This window comes from Diadema antillarum, unplaced genomic scaffold (genome assembly GCF_040938485.1).
Source record: "Diadema antillarum isolate AM-2024a unplaced genomic scaffold, OU_Dant_1.0 scf00000053, whole genome shotgun sequence".
Lineage (NCBI taxonomy): Eukaryota > Metazoa > Echinodermata > Echinoidea > Diadematoida > Diadematidae > Diadema > Diadema antillarum.
Window position 1 is genome coordinate 2,777,460 of NW_027270942.1, and position 15,349 is coordinate 2,792,808.

Here is a 15,349-nt window from a genome sequence, read left to right on the forward strand (position 1 = left end):
CCTTACAAAAAGTGGGCTCCACATAACTCACAAATTGTGCGACAGCAAGCCTCCGCTGTATTACGGTATTGTTTGTAAAGTTATCCATGGATCTAGCCTACTAGTATCTCTTCTCCAACAAACGCATAAACATATGCACAAACAAACATACAAACGCACACTTTCTATACATATACTAAAAAAAGCACGAGAAAAACGAAAAGGTGCACTCTCCTACAGGAACTGATTTCTTTGGTTGCGTGAGTAAAGCATTCTATAATAGTGTCAGTGTTTCAAATGTATGTAGTATCAATGGATCGTTCCTATGGTACACTGAGTAAATCTCTCCCATTTGCTTCAGATACTGTAAAATGGTACTAAATGTCCCACCTAAAGGCCCATTATTCAGATTTTGTCAATAGAGGGCCTACTGCCCATGGAAATAATTATCCCTTGTGCACCACGTATCCTTCACTTGTATTATGATGTGACTGATGTGTGACTTACTACACTTCATTACACAACACGCACATAACTGTTATTAAAAGTGAAAATTTTTCATTATTTTATTCAATTATTTATGGGTATTTTTCTCAATCTGTTTTCATAACACCAAGCTCACGAAGTGACACAAACAAAATGAGAGAACATAAATGATCACGTTGGAATTACTGTGGCATGGTACAAATACTGCTGTACCTTACTTTCTTCAATGTCATGGTGTTCATTCCATTACCTTAAAACTACGATTTACCACATGCAGATGACAAAGAACTAGCTTAAGCGCTTCAAAATAGTTTTAAAATGTGAGAAAGGGAGAAAAACAACCAACGTAAAAAATGTCAACATAATCAATGTTAAGAATTATAAAATATACAAAATGTGAACAAGTTTTATCAAAAATCGCTTCTAGCAAACGTCTAGAATAAACCGTCCACAGTTATATGGTTTATTGAGAAAATGAGTGATATTTCCTCATATTTGCAACTTAATGCCAATTTGTTATATGGTAAGATGTTTTGTTATACATCTGAGCTACACATTATGCATCAAATGTGATGAATGGAACATTTCTTTTGAATCATTGTTCCCAATAATAAACAGTGGCTTTAAAGCTGACGAATGCCTTTAATTGCTCTTTCGAAAGCATTATTAGATGACGAGTGAGATGTTAACGAGCATATTCCACAGTCCATCCGTAATTCTATGATATCGATGAATGAAAGTATTCCCCTCTCCCACATTTGCAAACAATATTGGTCAAACTTTCCAACTTCCAGTGGTCCTACTTTCCATCTCGAGATCTCTTGCTGGTTGGGAGTTTTCCACTGGGATTATTTAAAAGAGATAGCAGTGGTTTTTTTTTCTTCGAACAGTCTGATGTCACGCTTCAATAACTCTGCCCAAACCAATCATTGTAAAACATTTCTGTAAATCGACTGCCAGAAATAATTCATGTATCATGATTATTTCATCGAGTGCGAAGCTGGCTCGATGACTGAATTCTACTGACAAAACACATATCTGGCTTTAAAAAAAAAACAGTTTTTTTTTCAAGTTATACTAAAAGCACTCGTAGAGGGTAAACCTCTACTACGTTCTAGGATAATTAAAGTAATAAACTGGTGCAAGCGTAAAACAGAAAACCCTGCTTAAGGTTTATGATATATCATCACCAACGAAAACCAAATCACCTGTCCTTTTTATATTGGACATGATTTTGCTGAAACAAAATATCAAAATTCGTTCATAATTTTTCGACTGATAGTGCCAACAGACACACACACACACACACATACACACACAAAACCCAGATTGAGTTAGATGGTTTGTCGAAGTAATTATCAATGTCATTATCATTCTCATTATGAGCACTATGTGTCTTACAGATGATAAACGGAGATGCGTTATTCAATGGAGTCAACTTATGTCGGTGGTAAGCCAATTAGTATCTCACATGTACATTTCTCCTAATGCCACATAACTATCTATTCAGCTGCACGTTTTCTCTTTTATTTCATGGCGTCTCACTATCGTTAGTTTATATTTAAACCGTATCGAGGGTGACCTTCAATGTGAACCTCTTACGTCACAAATGCTTTTGCCCATATTTGGTAAACTGCCGCTTCTCTACCTGGTAAGCAGTTACGTCTTTACTTGGAAACTGATTCCATAACTTCAAAGAATTTTTTGGCCGCTGTCGACCCGACGCCGTCCACAAATCGCTCCTTCATGTATCCGTCCACCCATCCACTGGTTGGGTAGCGGAGGAGCGGCTCTGCACTATTCAGGCATTCCAAGACGAGGTCGGCAATGTCTTCTCCGCTTTGGAAATCATTCGTTATCGAGGCCCACAGTTTGCTTAAGTATGCCGCCATCAGCTGAAAGTTGGACAACATGGACATATTTTTATCATAGCACAAAGGAAAGGTTTTCAGTCACTGACCTGTAATGTACCATTTAGGTCAGTGGTTTGAATACATTGTATAAAGCAAAAGGTTTCATAGAAAACTATCATAATTCGCATGAATCATATACTCATGTCTACAGCAGCACTGCTGTCATTTTCTGTCTCAGGCAGAAATTATCGGGAGAAACTAAGAAAGTCACTCTTAAATACTTAAACAACAACAAAAATCAAAGAAGAACTTATAGAGATTTGGAGGGGAGATATGTCTACATGTACTTTATGTAGAAATGTCGATATTGCTTAAGACACTGCTGCTCAAAGACGCTTTTTTGGATCTGTTTAAGAAATCGAGAGCTTTAAGACTGGTCTTATAAATCGTTGCTTGCCCTTGCTCTACATGCTAATAACTTATTAAGTCAAATGCATTCACATTCACATTCGCATTGGTTTTATCCTTTCCATCATCAACGAGACTATTGAGGGCACATTGCGCTGTTTTTATCTGAAATATATAAACATATAAAGCCGTCTCTGATTGGAAGGGCTCTTTCCAAACCCTGTTTCTCCACTTTCATAAATAAACCTAAACTAAAAATAATACTTTGGACTTCATTTTGTCGTGTATAATTTATTGTCAACTCAACGAACGCCATCGTGGCAAGGAGCGCAGTCATGATGAAGGAGGAGCTTCCATAACAAATTAAGCATAAATATAGCAGTAACGATGATTATCACAACAACGGCTACAATCAAAACTGAGCATCGAAGCTCATATGATTTATAATGTCCACATAAATAGATACAAACGACATACTTTGGCCGATGGTGAGTTCGGGTCAGTCGATGATGGGACATCCACTTTGTTGGCCTCTATGTTGTCCACGAATTTGGTTCGCACAGGACCCGGTGCAATTGAGCTAATCCTGTGAGGGGGAACACAAACACATTGCACAGAGAAGACAGATATTGCGATAAAATTAGTTATTCATTGTTATTATCTTTATTCAAAATTCTCCAGCCCAGAACATGTTCAACATCATCAAGTTCACCAAAATTTTTACAGATGGAACTTGCAACTTTAAAGGTGTAGGTCAATGTCATACTGAAAGCACCTTTAAACGTGCAAAGTTTCACGTCGAAGGAAGGTGCCCAGTTTCACCTTGAAAAGTGCTTCCAGTGTGTCATTAGTCTGCACCTTTAACCGTGGGAAGTTGAACCTTTAGGAAAATTGCAAAGTGCAACTTTACAGGTGCTCCGAGAGTGACGTCAGCCAGCATCTTTAAAGATACGAAGTTGAGGTTTAAAAAACAATGCAAGTTGGTCTTTGAACCCAGTGTGACCTTTAGGAAAAGTGCAAGTTGGACCTTTACTGGTGCTCCCAGTGTGACATTGGTCCGCACCTTTAAAGGTACGAGTGAAACTTTTACGAAACGTGCAAGTTGCACCTTGCAAGGTGCACCCAGTGTGGTACTGGTCTGCACGTTTGAAGGAGCGAAGTTGCAGCTTAAAAAGTTCTCCCAGTGCGACATTGGTCTACACCTTTTAAGTGCGAAGTTGAAACTTTAGTGAGGAGTTAGATCTTCAAGGGTGCTCCCAGTCTGACTTTGCTCTGCACCTTTAGACATGCGATGTTGCATCTTTTAAAGTGCTCCCAGTGTAACATTGGAATACACCTCTTTGCAAAAACCCTTTCTTCTTACAGTGAACGGTAACAATGATGACATCATTAGGCTGCTGTCATACTGTTTGATTGTTTTTCCGTTATAGTGCTTGTTGGTTTGAACAATTATTCCTTGTACAGTGTGCAACTCACAATGGCCACGCCATCATTCCATTTGCGGTGTATTTGTTTAGCTTTCCTGCTTCCTGAAGGAAAATCATGCATTATTATTATTGTATGTACTCAACCAGATTTGCCAACCAGATGAAATACAAAGAATACGATCAATTCGATTCTTTTACGAAGGACCAATAATCACTGTATGGTTTCAATTATGATTCTGATTAAAAATAGATATGAAAATCAACAGCATTAATCACACATGTTCGTACCAAACGTTGAAGCAGCGCAGTTCCGGGTACAAGGTTTCCGTGAGGCCCTCCAGTGCAAATTTAGTCGCGCCATATATAGGCGAATAAGGCATACCTTGGCGAGGATAGATACGAAGAGAGCAGTTATGTCTAATTCGTCATCCCATCATTAGTTACAAGCAGTATTATGATTATGACAATCGCTTTTACTAGTTATGTTATGCTAGATATAGCATGCATGCATGTACACATGCAAATAATAATTCATCATGATTTACATCCCTACCCTTAAAATACGAACAATGTTATTTTAATAATGCTGCAAATTCTATAACCAAACTCAGAAGCATCTTTCAGCGCGATCTTATAGAGATGGTAAAGTTTTTGTTGAGATGGAGCTTTAGTTTTTCAACTTTTCTTTGACTATTTTTCAGGATGATGAGAAACCTCTTATGAAATATGAAAGAGGATATCGTTCTAAGACTTCAGAGTTTATTCGATGAAAATTGGTTTCCAAATGGTGAAATGCTCGTCAGTCTGATAGAGTATTTAAATTGATTATCATTTGCAATCAAAATGTTTCACAATGACTAACTGGATCAGTACGTATAACCATTTAAGGCTAAACAAATTCTCATCATAAATGTGCTGCAATAAACATAGTTTTTTATTAACAAAGATTTGCCAATATAATTAAAATGATCTCGACTGTCTACTTTTTTGTCTATAAAGTCGATTCTGCCATGTCATCAAGTCTAGTGAGAGTTACAGTTTGTATCTCGAAGGCAAAGGGATTAAAGGTTCTAAACTGATCGTGAAAAATGTTCACACCACAAGCACACACCCGCGCACACACACACACACACACACACACACAAACACACGCTTGCTCGTGATTCCGGTATGAATAAACGTACATCTGTATTTTCTGAAGTACAGGTGCCAGAGTCCCTTAGTAAACACGTCAAAGTATAATCAGTAGAAACACCGCCACTAATCATTGCTTACCAACAATGCCTACGAGACTGCTGATGTTAACGATGCGCCCTGACCTTTGGGCCTTCATGCCCCGAATTACTTCCTGGGTCAGCCGGAAAGTCCCGAGGATGTTTGTATCGACCAAACTTTTCATGTATGCCATGCTCACTTCTTCGAAGAGACCCATCTGCCCAATTGCAGCATTATTAACTGGGAATGGAAATAATGAAAGTACAGTACTGTATAGAACAATAATGTTTATAGTGTGTGTTTCTTTTTAATCGAGTCAAATTGAAAAGTGTTCAATGTTCATAAAATAATGTCAAAATTATTTGCACTTCTGATGCGTTAACATTTTAATTGTATACCATACACGCTGACATCCTGCATGGAGTCGTTATCGACTATGAATAAATCTCATAAACCTTAAAGCCAATTTTCTGAAATCTTACGCTCTATCATTTTGCCGTGATCACTTCAAATATTTTTGCATACTCAAAATGATGCCTCGATCGGATGACTTCCTTGTTTGATCAATTTGTTACTTTACTTAGCATTGATACCTTAAGTTTAATGATGAACATCATACAATACCTTGTACATTTCGTAAACTTAATGATATTCTCGACATGTATTTTTGCATGTTTCGTCATTTTTTACATTGACATACTGTATTAAAAGCCTATATCATATCTTTGGAACACCTAACATCCTACAAACTTTACTTTTTCGTGGGTTTCTCATATTACGCGTCACTTATAATGATTATGTTCTTATACATTTGTGCAATTTGTTTTAAATTGACTGTTGTGTTAAATAAACATTTTTTTTTTGGTTCTAAAATCAAATGGAATATACAAGTTGTATGATATGTGGAATTTGAAACATGAATAAAAAAATAGAAAATGAATATCTACGAAGGACTAGTAAACTGTGGTTTTACGAACGTCGTGCTAGCATCACAGCTCCCCCCTCAAATATGTCTATATAAGGAAAGGAAGAGGTAAGGAAGAGGTAATCGTTATACGGATATACCTATTGCAGTAACACTGCAAGGTACGATGATACGCTATGCAGAGGCTGACTGAAACGAGACAGGGACAAGAAGAAGAAGAAGAAGAAGAAGAAAAAGAAGCACTAACGGGAAACTGGCGATAATGCGAGGTATCTCCAGTATTACAGATATAGCGCGAAATTCTATTTCAATTTGTTTCAATCCGAGTGTGTCCCTCCATAGCCACCATGGAGGATGGCTTACTCAAAACATCGATGCGTCCATCTCTCTCCGTGATCTCCTTGACAACCGAGACGATCTGCTCCTCCTCGTTGATGTCGAGCTTCAGGATGAAAAGCGTGTCGTTGAGGGCGCTGCCCGCCGCCTTCTCCAGATCCTCTTTCTTGGCAAGGTTCCTCATTGTGGCGTAGACCCGGAACGACTTGTTTGGGTCCTGGGCCAGCTTGACCGCTGTGCTGAGGCCAATGCCGGACGAGCAGCCGGTGATGAGGGTCACTTTTGGAGATGCCATGATGCTCCTGGTTTCGACGCAAAATAAGAAAGAAAAAAAAAACTTGTCCTTGTAAAATACAGTAAGAGTGGGGAATACAGACAGGTAGATAGTTACCCTAACAAATACGATCATGGATCTTCATTGTGAAAATGTAGTTTGCCTGGCAAAATCCGTCCATCATAAAAAATAATGACTGTGAGTCCGATACTAGGCAAAAAAAAAAAAAAAAAAAAAAGCCCGCGAGACAGTACTTACAGTAAGCCCCGTGATGTAGGGCTTATCAGTGTCGAACTCATGGGCCTTGTTTGCCTAGTGTTGGACTCATGGACCTTTGTTTTTCTGACTAGTGTCGGACACGTGGGCCTTGTTTGCTTAGTGTTGGACTCGTGGGTTTTGCTTGCCTAGTGTTGGACTAACGGGCCTTTTTTGTCTAGTGTCGGACTCGTGGGCCTTGTTTGCCTAGGTTCGGGCTCATGGACATTATTTGGCTAGTGTCCAGCTCATGGCCTGTATGACTTAAGGACTGTATGGGTGTCAAACTCGTGACGTGTTCAAGTTCAAGTTTATCTTATTTTTCTCCATCTCAATATACGCACAATGTGAATGAAAGAAAGGAAATATCGACGTAAGAATAAAAAGGGGGTATGCATTATACTTTGATGGGGATTGAAGAGATAAGGCATTTTGGTGATAAATGAATTAGAGGATGGGAGATGTGGGACCCATTAAAAAGTGAAGCTTGTGGATTGTTGGTCCCACTAGCCAGTAGGCCCCTATATACTAAGCAGAAAAAGAGGGAAAAGAATGCGCGGTCATCAAATCCAATGATATTGCTTTAATCAGTTAACCACATTCATGAAACATAATTACATTTCGGGGAATGATAACACTTAATGAAGTGTATAAATCAGGCAGCGACGAAAGACAAGATGTAACGACACTTCCAGCCTTACATTTTGCTCTGAAGTAAATTTAGTTGTAATCCTGTCTTACTTGCTGACCTGATGTTTCGTGGATGTAAGTCCTGGGGAAGTAATTGCCTCATTTTGTGGCCGTCTCCACGTGGACATTGCTATATATTGTATTGAAGTTTGACTTGCTAGATGACAACTTATTGCAATGTGGGTCACACTCTGACTGGACGCGCATGTGTTTTGCAGTTAGCCTAGGCCAATCACCGTGGGTTTTATTTTATTGGAGTACCGATAACCGGTTCCCATCCGTTTACACTACATATACTTCTGAGTGGATCATTCATCCGTACATCAAGCATATTTTTTTCCGACATTATTTCCTGGCGATTATAACGAATACACGATCCAATGGTATCGCTACCTTTCGAAAATATTAGCGGATTTTAACAAGCGACAGCAAAGTCAAGTCCTATACCGAAAATGTCATTGCTGATACACCGCCTAAACATCGATCGATTCATTGGTTATTGTTTGTTTATTAATGTGAATTATGGTCGTTACAAAATTACGAACTTGATAGACCACAACTAACTGTACAGCAGCTTGCTGCCCCTTTATAAGATGAGCGGACTGCTATTTTGCAGGAGCATTATACTATTTGATTGCTTCGATATAGGCAGGAGGTGCCTGGCTGTACCGCCCTTGACTCTCACAGATCATGGAGGTCACACTCGCTACTGACTGAGCCGTGTGCACGAATTCCAGTGGGACCTTTGGACCCTGGATGGCTGTAACAGCAGCCCTCTGCTAAACGTTGTTTATCTATGTCCAAGTTCACGTTTCTACCATGATTCATTTCTGCCTCATATCACCTTAGAATGTATATCGATATACATAAGTCTCACAAGCCTAAGCCTCTGTAATGTGTTTGAAGTAAATCTGTGTGAAATTATGTTATGTATGTAAGTATACAGAATCATAAATGGGTGAATGTACACGTCCCAGTTAAGGTTGCTGTATGTTCTAGGGAAAAGTGTAAGAACCCATATTGTGTATGTACTGGTGTATCTCAGACGTGTATTTGCTTGCCTGTCTGTGAACTATTATCATGAGACCACTTGATGATTTATGAGTGTGCATATTTGCTGGTGTGTGTGTGTGTGGGGGGGGGGGGGGTGGGTGGTTGGGGTGGGGTGGCTTTGTGGGGTGGGGGTGGCTGGGTGAGTGAATAGAAGTATGGTTGTGTTCACACCATACACTGTAAAAACATCGGTGTTAGATTTAAAACCATGGGTGTTAGATTCAACACCGATCAAGTGTTAATAGTGGACCGCACCCACAGGTGTAGAAAATGTATTGTGATGGTGTTGAAAAGTGTTCACCTGGCACTTCATGGTGTTAATTTGACACAGTATCTGGTGATATTTTGACACTGTGCTGGTGTTAATTCAATTATGACACGGCATGGTGTTGATTTGATATTGCTAGTGTTAATGTCAATGGTATAACACCCGTCCAGCTTCAATAAGAGACCACACCAACTGGTGTTACTGTGGTGTAAATGTGTTTACACACTTTTTTTTCAAAAATCAAGTACTTTATCGGAAAATTCTTGATCGTCTTGTTGAAGTTCAAAATCAACAAGAAGTGCAGTTACTAAGAAATTCTTAAAAAAAAAACACAATTTTATATTTTGAAATGACACCAGGAGGTATTAATCTAACACCATAAATGAGTACCGAAAATTTAACACCAGCTTGGTGTTTCATATTTAACACCGGACTTTTTGCAGTGTATTGTGATAAATTTGACAAGAATCTATCGTATGGAAAGAACGGTATAATATGAGAGGATTTCCGGTGAAACTTTATACTATGGAAAGACTAAGTTATTGTAAATATCGAAAATCAAAATGATGACGACTAACCTGGGGGGCGTTTCATCAACGAGTTCGTCGGAGGTTTTCACCGACGAATTTGCTATCAGCCAATCAGACGCAAGGATTTACACTGACAACTATCAAAAGCTAATGAAATCCTTGGTCTGATTGGCTGATAGCAAATTTGTCGGTGAAAACTCCGACGAACTCGTTGATGAAACGCCCCCCTGGACTGACGATTTTGATTTTTATATGAAGAGCATAATATAAGTGTATTGACGTAAAAGACTAAAACATTACGCATTACGGGCTGAAGCATTATGCATAGATAGTCGGCCAGAGACGAAAATTGAAAATGTGTATCGGCACTACACAGATATCTCGAGACGAAATTGAGGTATAGAAAATGCATGAAACTGGATGGAATAGAAAATGATAATCGACGAAAAAGCCTTAATCATATTCTTACCTGAAAAAAGAACGATCTAAGATATAGCTTCCCTGGGAAATATATCCGGTGCACAAGCGTCAGCAATTGCTGGAACAGACCCGAGTGGATATCAGCAGGGCCAAAGCTGTTTCACAAGTATCCGCGCGTAACTGCAGGCGGCCGTTCGCGGCCGTTCGCAGTCGGATGTTCGCAGTTCGGAAGTATAGCGTGTACGTGCAATTGGTCAGTCGAGTTTCATAGTGGGCTATAGTGTCCTTCCCTGAACGTTCGCATGCTCCTTGAAATCAGGCCTTTAGTACGACTTTATCGACTCATGAGTGCAAACATATAAAATCTTCGTGAACGAGACAGCTCTTAAAGGGAAAACGTATAGCTCCCACATGCCTGCAGAACTGTCAATTTTTGCTCTAAACTGTAGCACATGTGCGACAGGAATGTGTGAAATAACGCCACGATTTCGGCTGGGCAACGACGAAAATGCAACATATTAGCCCAAAACGTTCTCCTTAAGTATATTATGTTCTACAGCCTCAGAACATAGGCCTATCCGATCGTGGTGACATAATTGAAATGATACACAATTAGCTACAGAAGAAATAACTGCATTAAAATACACATAATCAAAATATGATGAAGGGAAGTGCTTTAAAGGTAGGCCACTGTTTACCATTGGGAATAGTGATTTAAAATATGTTCGAGTTGTCACATTTGAAGAATAATGTGTATAGGTCAGTTGTATCACAAAACATGAATATTTTGCAATAAAGCCTAAAATATGAGGAGATATCACTATTTTTCTCACTGAACCATAACTGTAGACGGTTTAGTCTGGAAACAATTTCATTAGAACTTTTTTTAATTTTTGCATATTTTACAATACATTGATAGCACTGATTAACTTTTTTTGGTCTTTTTACATGTTGTTTCTATCCCTTATTCACATTTTAGAACTATTTTGAAGCACTAAAGCTGGGTTTTTGTTTCATCTGCAAATAAACAAACTGTGAGCAGATTTAATATCTTAAAGGGATGGTATAGTTCTGGTTGAGATGGAGATTCAGGTTTTAGCTTTTGAGATAATTAGAAACCACTTATATTCCATATTAGAAAGCATCTGATTCTAAGAAGAACTAAAAGTTTATTTGAAGATAATCGGTTTTGAATTGGCCGAGATATCCATAAACCAAGTGGTCCTAGTAAAAGACGGGTCCCACCTTTTATTAGGACCATTTTGTTTTACTTTGTTTTGGGATATCTCAGCCATTCAAAACATTTTTTTTTTAAATCAAATAAACTTTCAATTCCTCTTAGAATTGTACGCCATTTTATTGCATAAATTCATAAGTAGTTTCTAATTATCTCACAAAAAGTTAATACCTGAATCCCCATCTCAACCAGAACCACACCGTCCCTGTAATATATATTTTTTTCTTTTTAAAGTAAAGATTCACATTTTCGTCAAAAATTCTTCTGTGGTGCGGGTTGTCATCGTGCGATATTTTGTAATTTGTGTCGGCTGTTTATTGGCTTTGGCCATGTTCGAGGCCGACTTCGCAAGAAATTGAACATTCAATGGTCGTGTCGCCATCTTGTGTCTGCGTCGGGACTGTGTGACCCCATCCTAAATACCCTCCTCCCCGATCCCCAGGTGCCATTACTTCGGTCCTTCAGTTCTAGGTGAAGCATAATGCAGTGGCGAAGCTCCTTATCGCAAATGCACGTAAATTTGCTGCATGTATTTCAAAATGTCATATTTGCATAGCTCGTACCGGCAATTCTTTTTTTCCCACTCGTCATTGGACAAAATTCTCTATAGAAGCCTCTGACACCTGTTGAAATCCCCCCCCCCCTCAAAAAAAAAAATGTTGTGACGGATCATGCTCGCTAAGTAAATAAAAAAAATTTCGACTTTTTTTCTCGCATTTCTCACAAAATAATGTGAGATCAATCCTCCTCTCCAGTGATAGTAAGTGGAATGAGTTGTTGATCTACTTCTAACCTTCTCTGTGCAAATAAGTCAAAATGCGTACAAATTTCACACACAAACGGATGGACAGGAAATTAATATGACACACAGGTTAAACTAGGAAGACCACCGCATCTCTCTTCCCCAACAAACGCATAAACACATGCACACGTATTCATCCACACAAACCGCACATAAAAAGGGAATAAACAAGACAAAAGTCTCATAATTACCAACAGGCACTGGTTTCTTTATTTGCCTAAGTGTTGTATATGCTTAGTGCTTCACATACTTTATATCAAAAAATGGTGTTACGCACATGCGCGAGACAGCTGCTTCCATCGTCCAACCCGAGAAGCTCCGTCGCACAGTGGGCCAGGTGTGAATGAAAGTGCGCCAAAATAGGGATTTAGTCACTGGAAGGAAATTTATTTTTTTCATATCCTAGGCACAGATTACATCCTCCTGAACACCTCTGATCAATAGTTTTTCTTGAAATTAATTTTAAGTGGATTGTTTATCTACAAAAAGACTCAAAATTTGTGAATGCTAGGTAAAAAATGAGTAAATACAATATTTCAGTTTTCAAAAGGTTTCCGTCGAACAAGACGTTTGACCCACTTCAAATGTTCAACACGTGTGTCAAATAAACTATTTTAAATGACCATAAACTCTACAGGCCAAATTGTTTTCCCCCTGAAAGCAATTTGGGTCAAAACAAGGAATTTTTGGCTAAAAATAGCAAAATTCTTTTCATGTGCAAAAATGGTCAACATTCCTGCCGATTCCCGCGCTAAAAATATCACAATCGCCTTGGCTGTAGTTCCTGCTTTACAATGATACCAAACTTGGCTGCAATCTTCCGCAATCTTGTGAAGAAAACCCAATTTTCCATCCGCATGTTTGCCTGGTTTTTGCCAAAATCTCGCGTGCGGTGGAAGCACGCACCCAATGGATCCTCATACGCAGGCAAGACACACAACAATTAAAGACCACAGAGTTGCAAGAGAGGGAGAGAGAGAGAGAGAGAGAGAGAGAGAGAGATGGGGGGGGGGTGGGTCTGGGGAGGGGCGGGGTGTCATGTTCATCATGATTGATAGGTGTGCATGATTTAATGTTTACATCAAGCCAGTGAAATGACATTATATTTTGATGCCAGAGTTATATTCTTCTTTGAAGGTAATAGTAGGGCAGATATGTAGCAAAAATTGGTCGAGATGCTCACATCCGGCGGAAAGTATGAAATTTTGCATATTGCGGTATTTTAGGGTGCTGATTTCAAAAATCGCCGGATCCAAGAGATCTGACCACGGGGTCGGCCGCCATTTTCAATTCCAATATGGCCGCCAACACAAACAAGTTTAAAGAACCCTATCTTCAGTTCTGAATGACCTGTGGCTCCAAAATTTGGAATACAAAAGCGTTTTGACATATTGAATTTGATGAAAGATTAATTTAAAGTGTCTGACAAACATTGAATGGCCGCCATTTTGAATTCCAATATGGCCGCCTCTACAAAATGTTCAAAATCCCTATACGAGTTCTAAGTGGTGAGTGACACTGAAATTAGGCGCAAACAAGTATTTTAGCATACTGAGTTAAAAGATTGACTAATGCGATGTGTCAGACAAACGCAATGCCCGATATTTTGAATTCCAATATGGCTGGGAAGACAAACATCATGACTTACATTCACGGGCATGCCAAAAAGTGCAGCAAAAATGAAACATCATGCACTTTTCACTGACGTCACAATGTAAATACAGCAGCGCGCACTCAATCAGCTACAAACGCACGCTCAATCATGTAGCCTAATTCACAAAGCCGAGATAGAGATTTTCAACACTGCAACTTGACAACTATGTATAAAATTTAAATTGGCTGCCGTGCAGCTTGTCAGACATATGAAATAAGTCTGTTATTGATGTTATAATTATTATCACCACGCTTTAAAATATAAAATTTCAATGAATTATGTCATTCAGAACTAAGTAGGGATCTTTGACGGCGGCCATATTGAAATTCAAAATGGCGGCCGACCCCGTTGTCAGATCTCTTGGATCCGGCAATTTTTGAAATCAGCGCCCCAAAATACCCCAATATGCAAAATTTCACACTTTCCGCCGGACGTGAGCATCTTTTTCACATATCTGCCCCACTATCAGGAATATCCTCTTATCATAAATAATCTTAAAGTGTCGATTAAAAGTTCATGTTACTTTGTTTTAGCATGATGTTTTCGCGGTACATATCATAGGCTTCTGCTTCTGTTATTGTGTAGGGTTATTGAGATGTAAGGTTAGTTTCCAGTGTGGGTGTCAATGATCTTTTTTTTTTTCCTGTATTGAAATATGCATTCGTCCGAACCAGAATTCTTCATGCCTTATGCATGCCTGTAGACGACTGCACGCGAGAAAAACATCTCGCACTGACAACATCAGCGATGTTTTTTTCACAGACCGATGGTAACGGTGACATAGTAATCAGTAGCAAATCTCTGCGAGTACAGAAATCACAGCCGCTTCCCGCTGATGTTCAGAAAATGTTGAAAGATCCAACAATCCAGGACATTGCTGGTGACGCAGCAGAGAGTGACTGTGATTCAGAGTAATTTCAATATTTTGAACAGGTTGCTTCAGTGAGACAGGTATGCGGTATTTTTTTTCTGTTTTGTTTTGTTTTGTTTTGTTTTTTGTTTTCCGGGCTACAGAGGGCGCACTTAACATAATAAATTTATCAAATTTCCTTTTCAATTTGTGTACAATGTTTGTTTCCCACTTGTCTCGTATTTGCATTGTTAACCCATGCATTTTCAAGAGAGGACATCATATACAGCAAACTATTGATTGAATATACTAAAAAAAAAAGTCCTGTAGGGCGCCCCTCTAAGTGTGACCTAAGTCTGAACCTTTGACGTCTTTCCTGTATTTTTTCTTTTGTTTTGTTACTTTTCATGTTGAATCTGCACATGCGTTACAGCTACAGTTCGCAATATCAATTTTCTGACATGGGAAAACTATTGTAACGTGAGAAATATTATATTTCTCATTGGATGTTCACAGCCAATCAGAAATCGCTATATAAATGACGTCATAGGTGTTTGAAAATATTTTCATTGCATTCTACGGGTCTGATTACCCCTAGATCCTCCAATTTAGCATACATTTTAAGTTGATCTCGGTGAATATGAATTTTGGCGCACTTTGGAGCCAATCTGGCCCACTGTGCGTCGT

At 38.9% G+C, this 15,349-nt stretch overlaps 1 protein-coding gene across 1 annotated transcript; it reads right to left on the minus strand.

Annotated features, from left to right (window-relative positions):
• Positions 1-213: 213 nt before the first annotated feature.
• LOC139715714 (retinol dehydrogenase 8-like) lies at positions 214-10,308 on the minus strand. The gene is made up of 6 exons (XM_071627266.1): positions 10,169-10,308; positions 6,657-6,931; positions 5,429-5,608; positions 4,442-4,535; positions 3,204-3,312; positions 214-2,360 (listed from the first exon to the last, which is right to left on the minus strand). Exons 2-6 carry the CDS (start codon positions 6,922-6,924, stop codon positions 2,133-2,135), a joined length of 879 nt encoding a protein of 292 aa, XP_071483367.1. The 5' UTR covers positions 6,925-6,931; positions 10,169-10,308; the 3' UTR covers positions 214-2,132.
• Positions 10,309-15,349: the final 5,041 nt, after the last annotated feature.

Coding starts and splice junctions, on each gene's coding strand:
- LOC139715714 (XM_071627266.1), bottom strand. CDS start 6,924: ATGGCATCTCCAAAAGTGACCCTCATCACCGGCTGCTCGTCCGGCATT. Junction 5,609..6,656: donor TGGACGCATCGATGTTTTGA/GTAAGCCATCCT, acceptor TTCCATTCCCAG/TTAATAATGCTGCAATTGGG. Junction 2,361..3,203: donor CGAACTCACCATCGGCCAAA/GTATGTCGTTTG, acceptor TCCAACTTTCAG/CTGATGGCGGCATACTTAAG.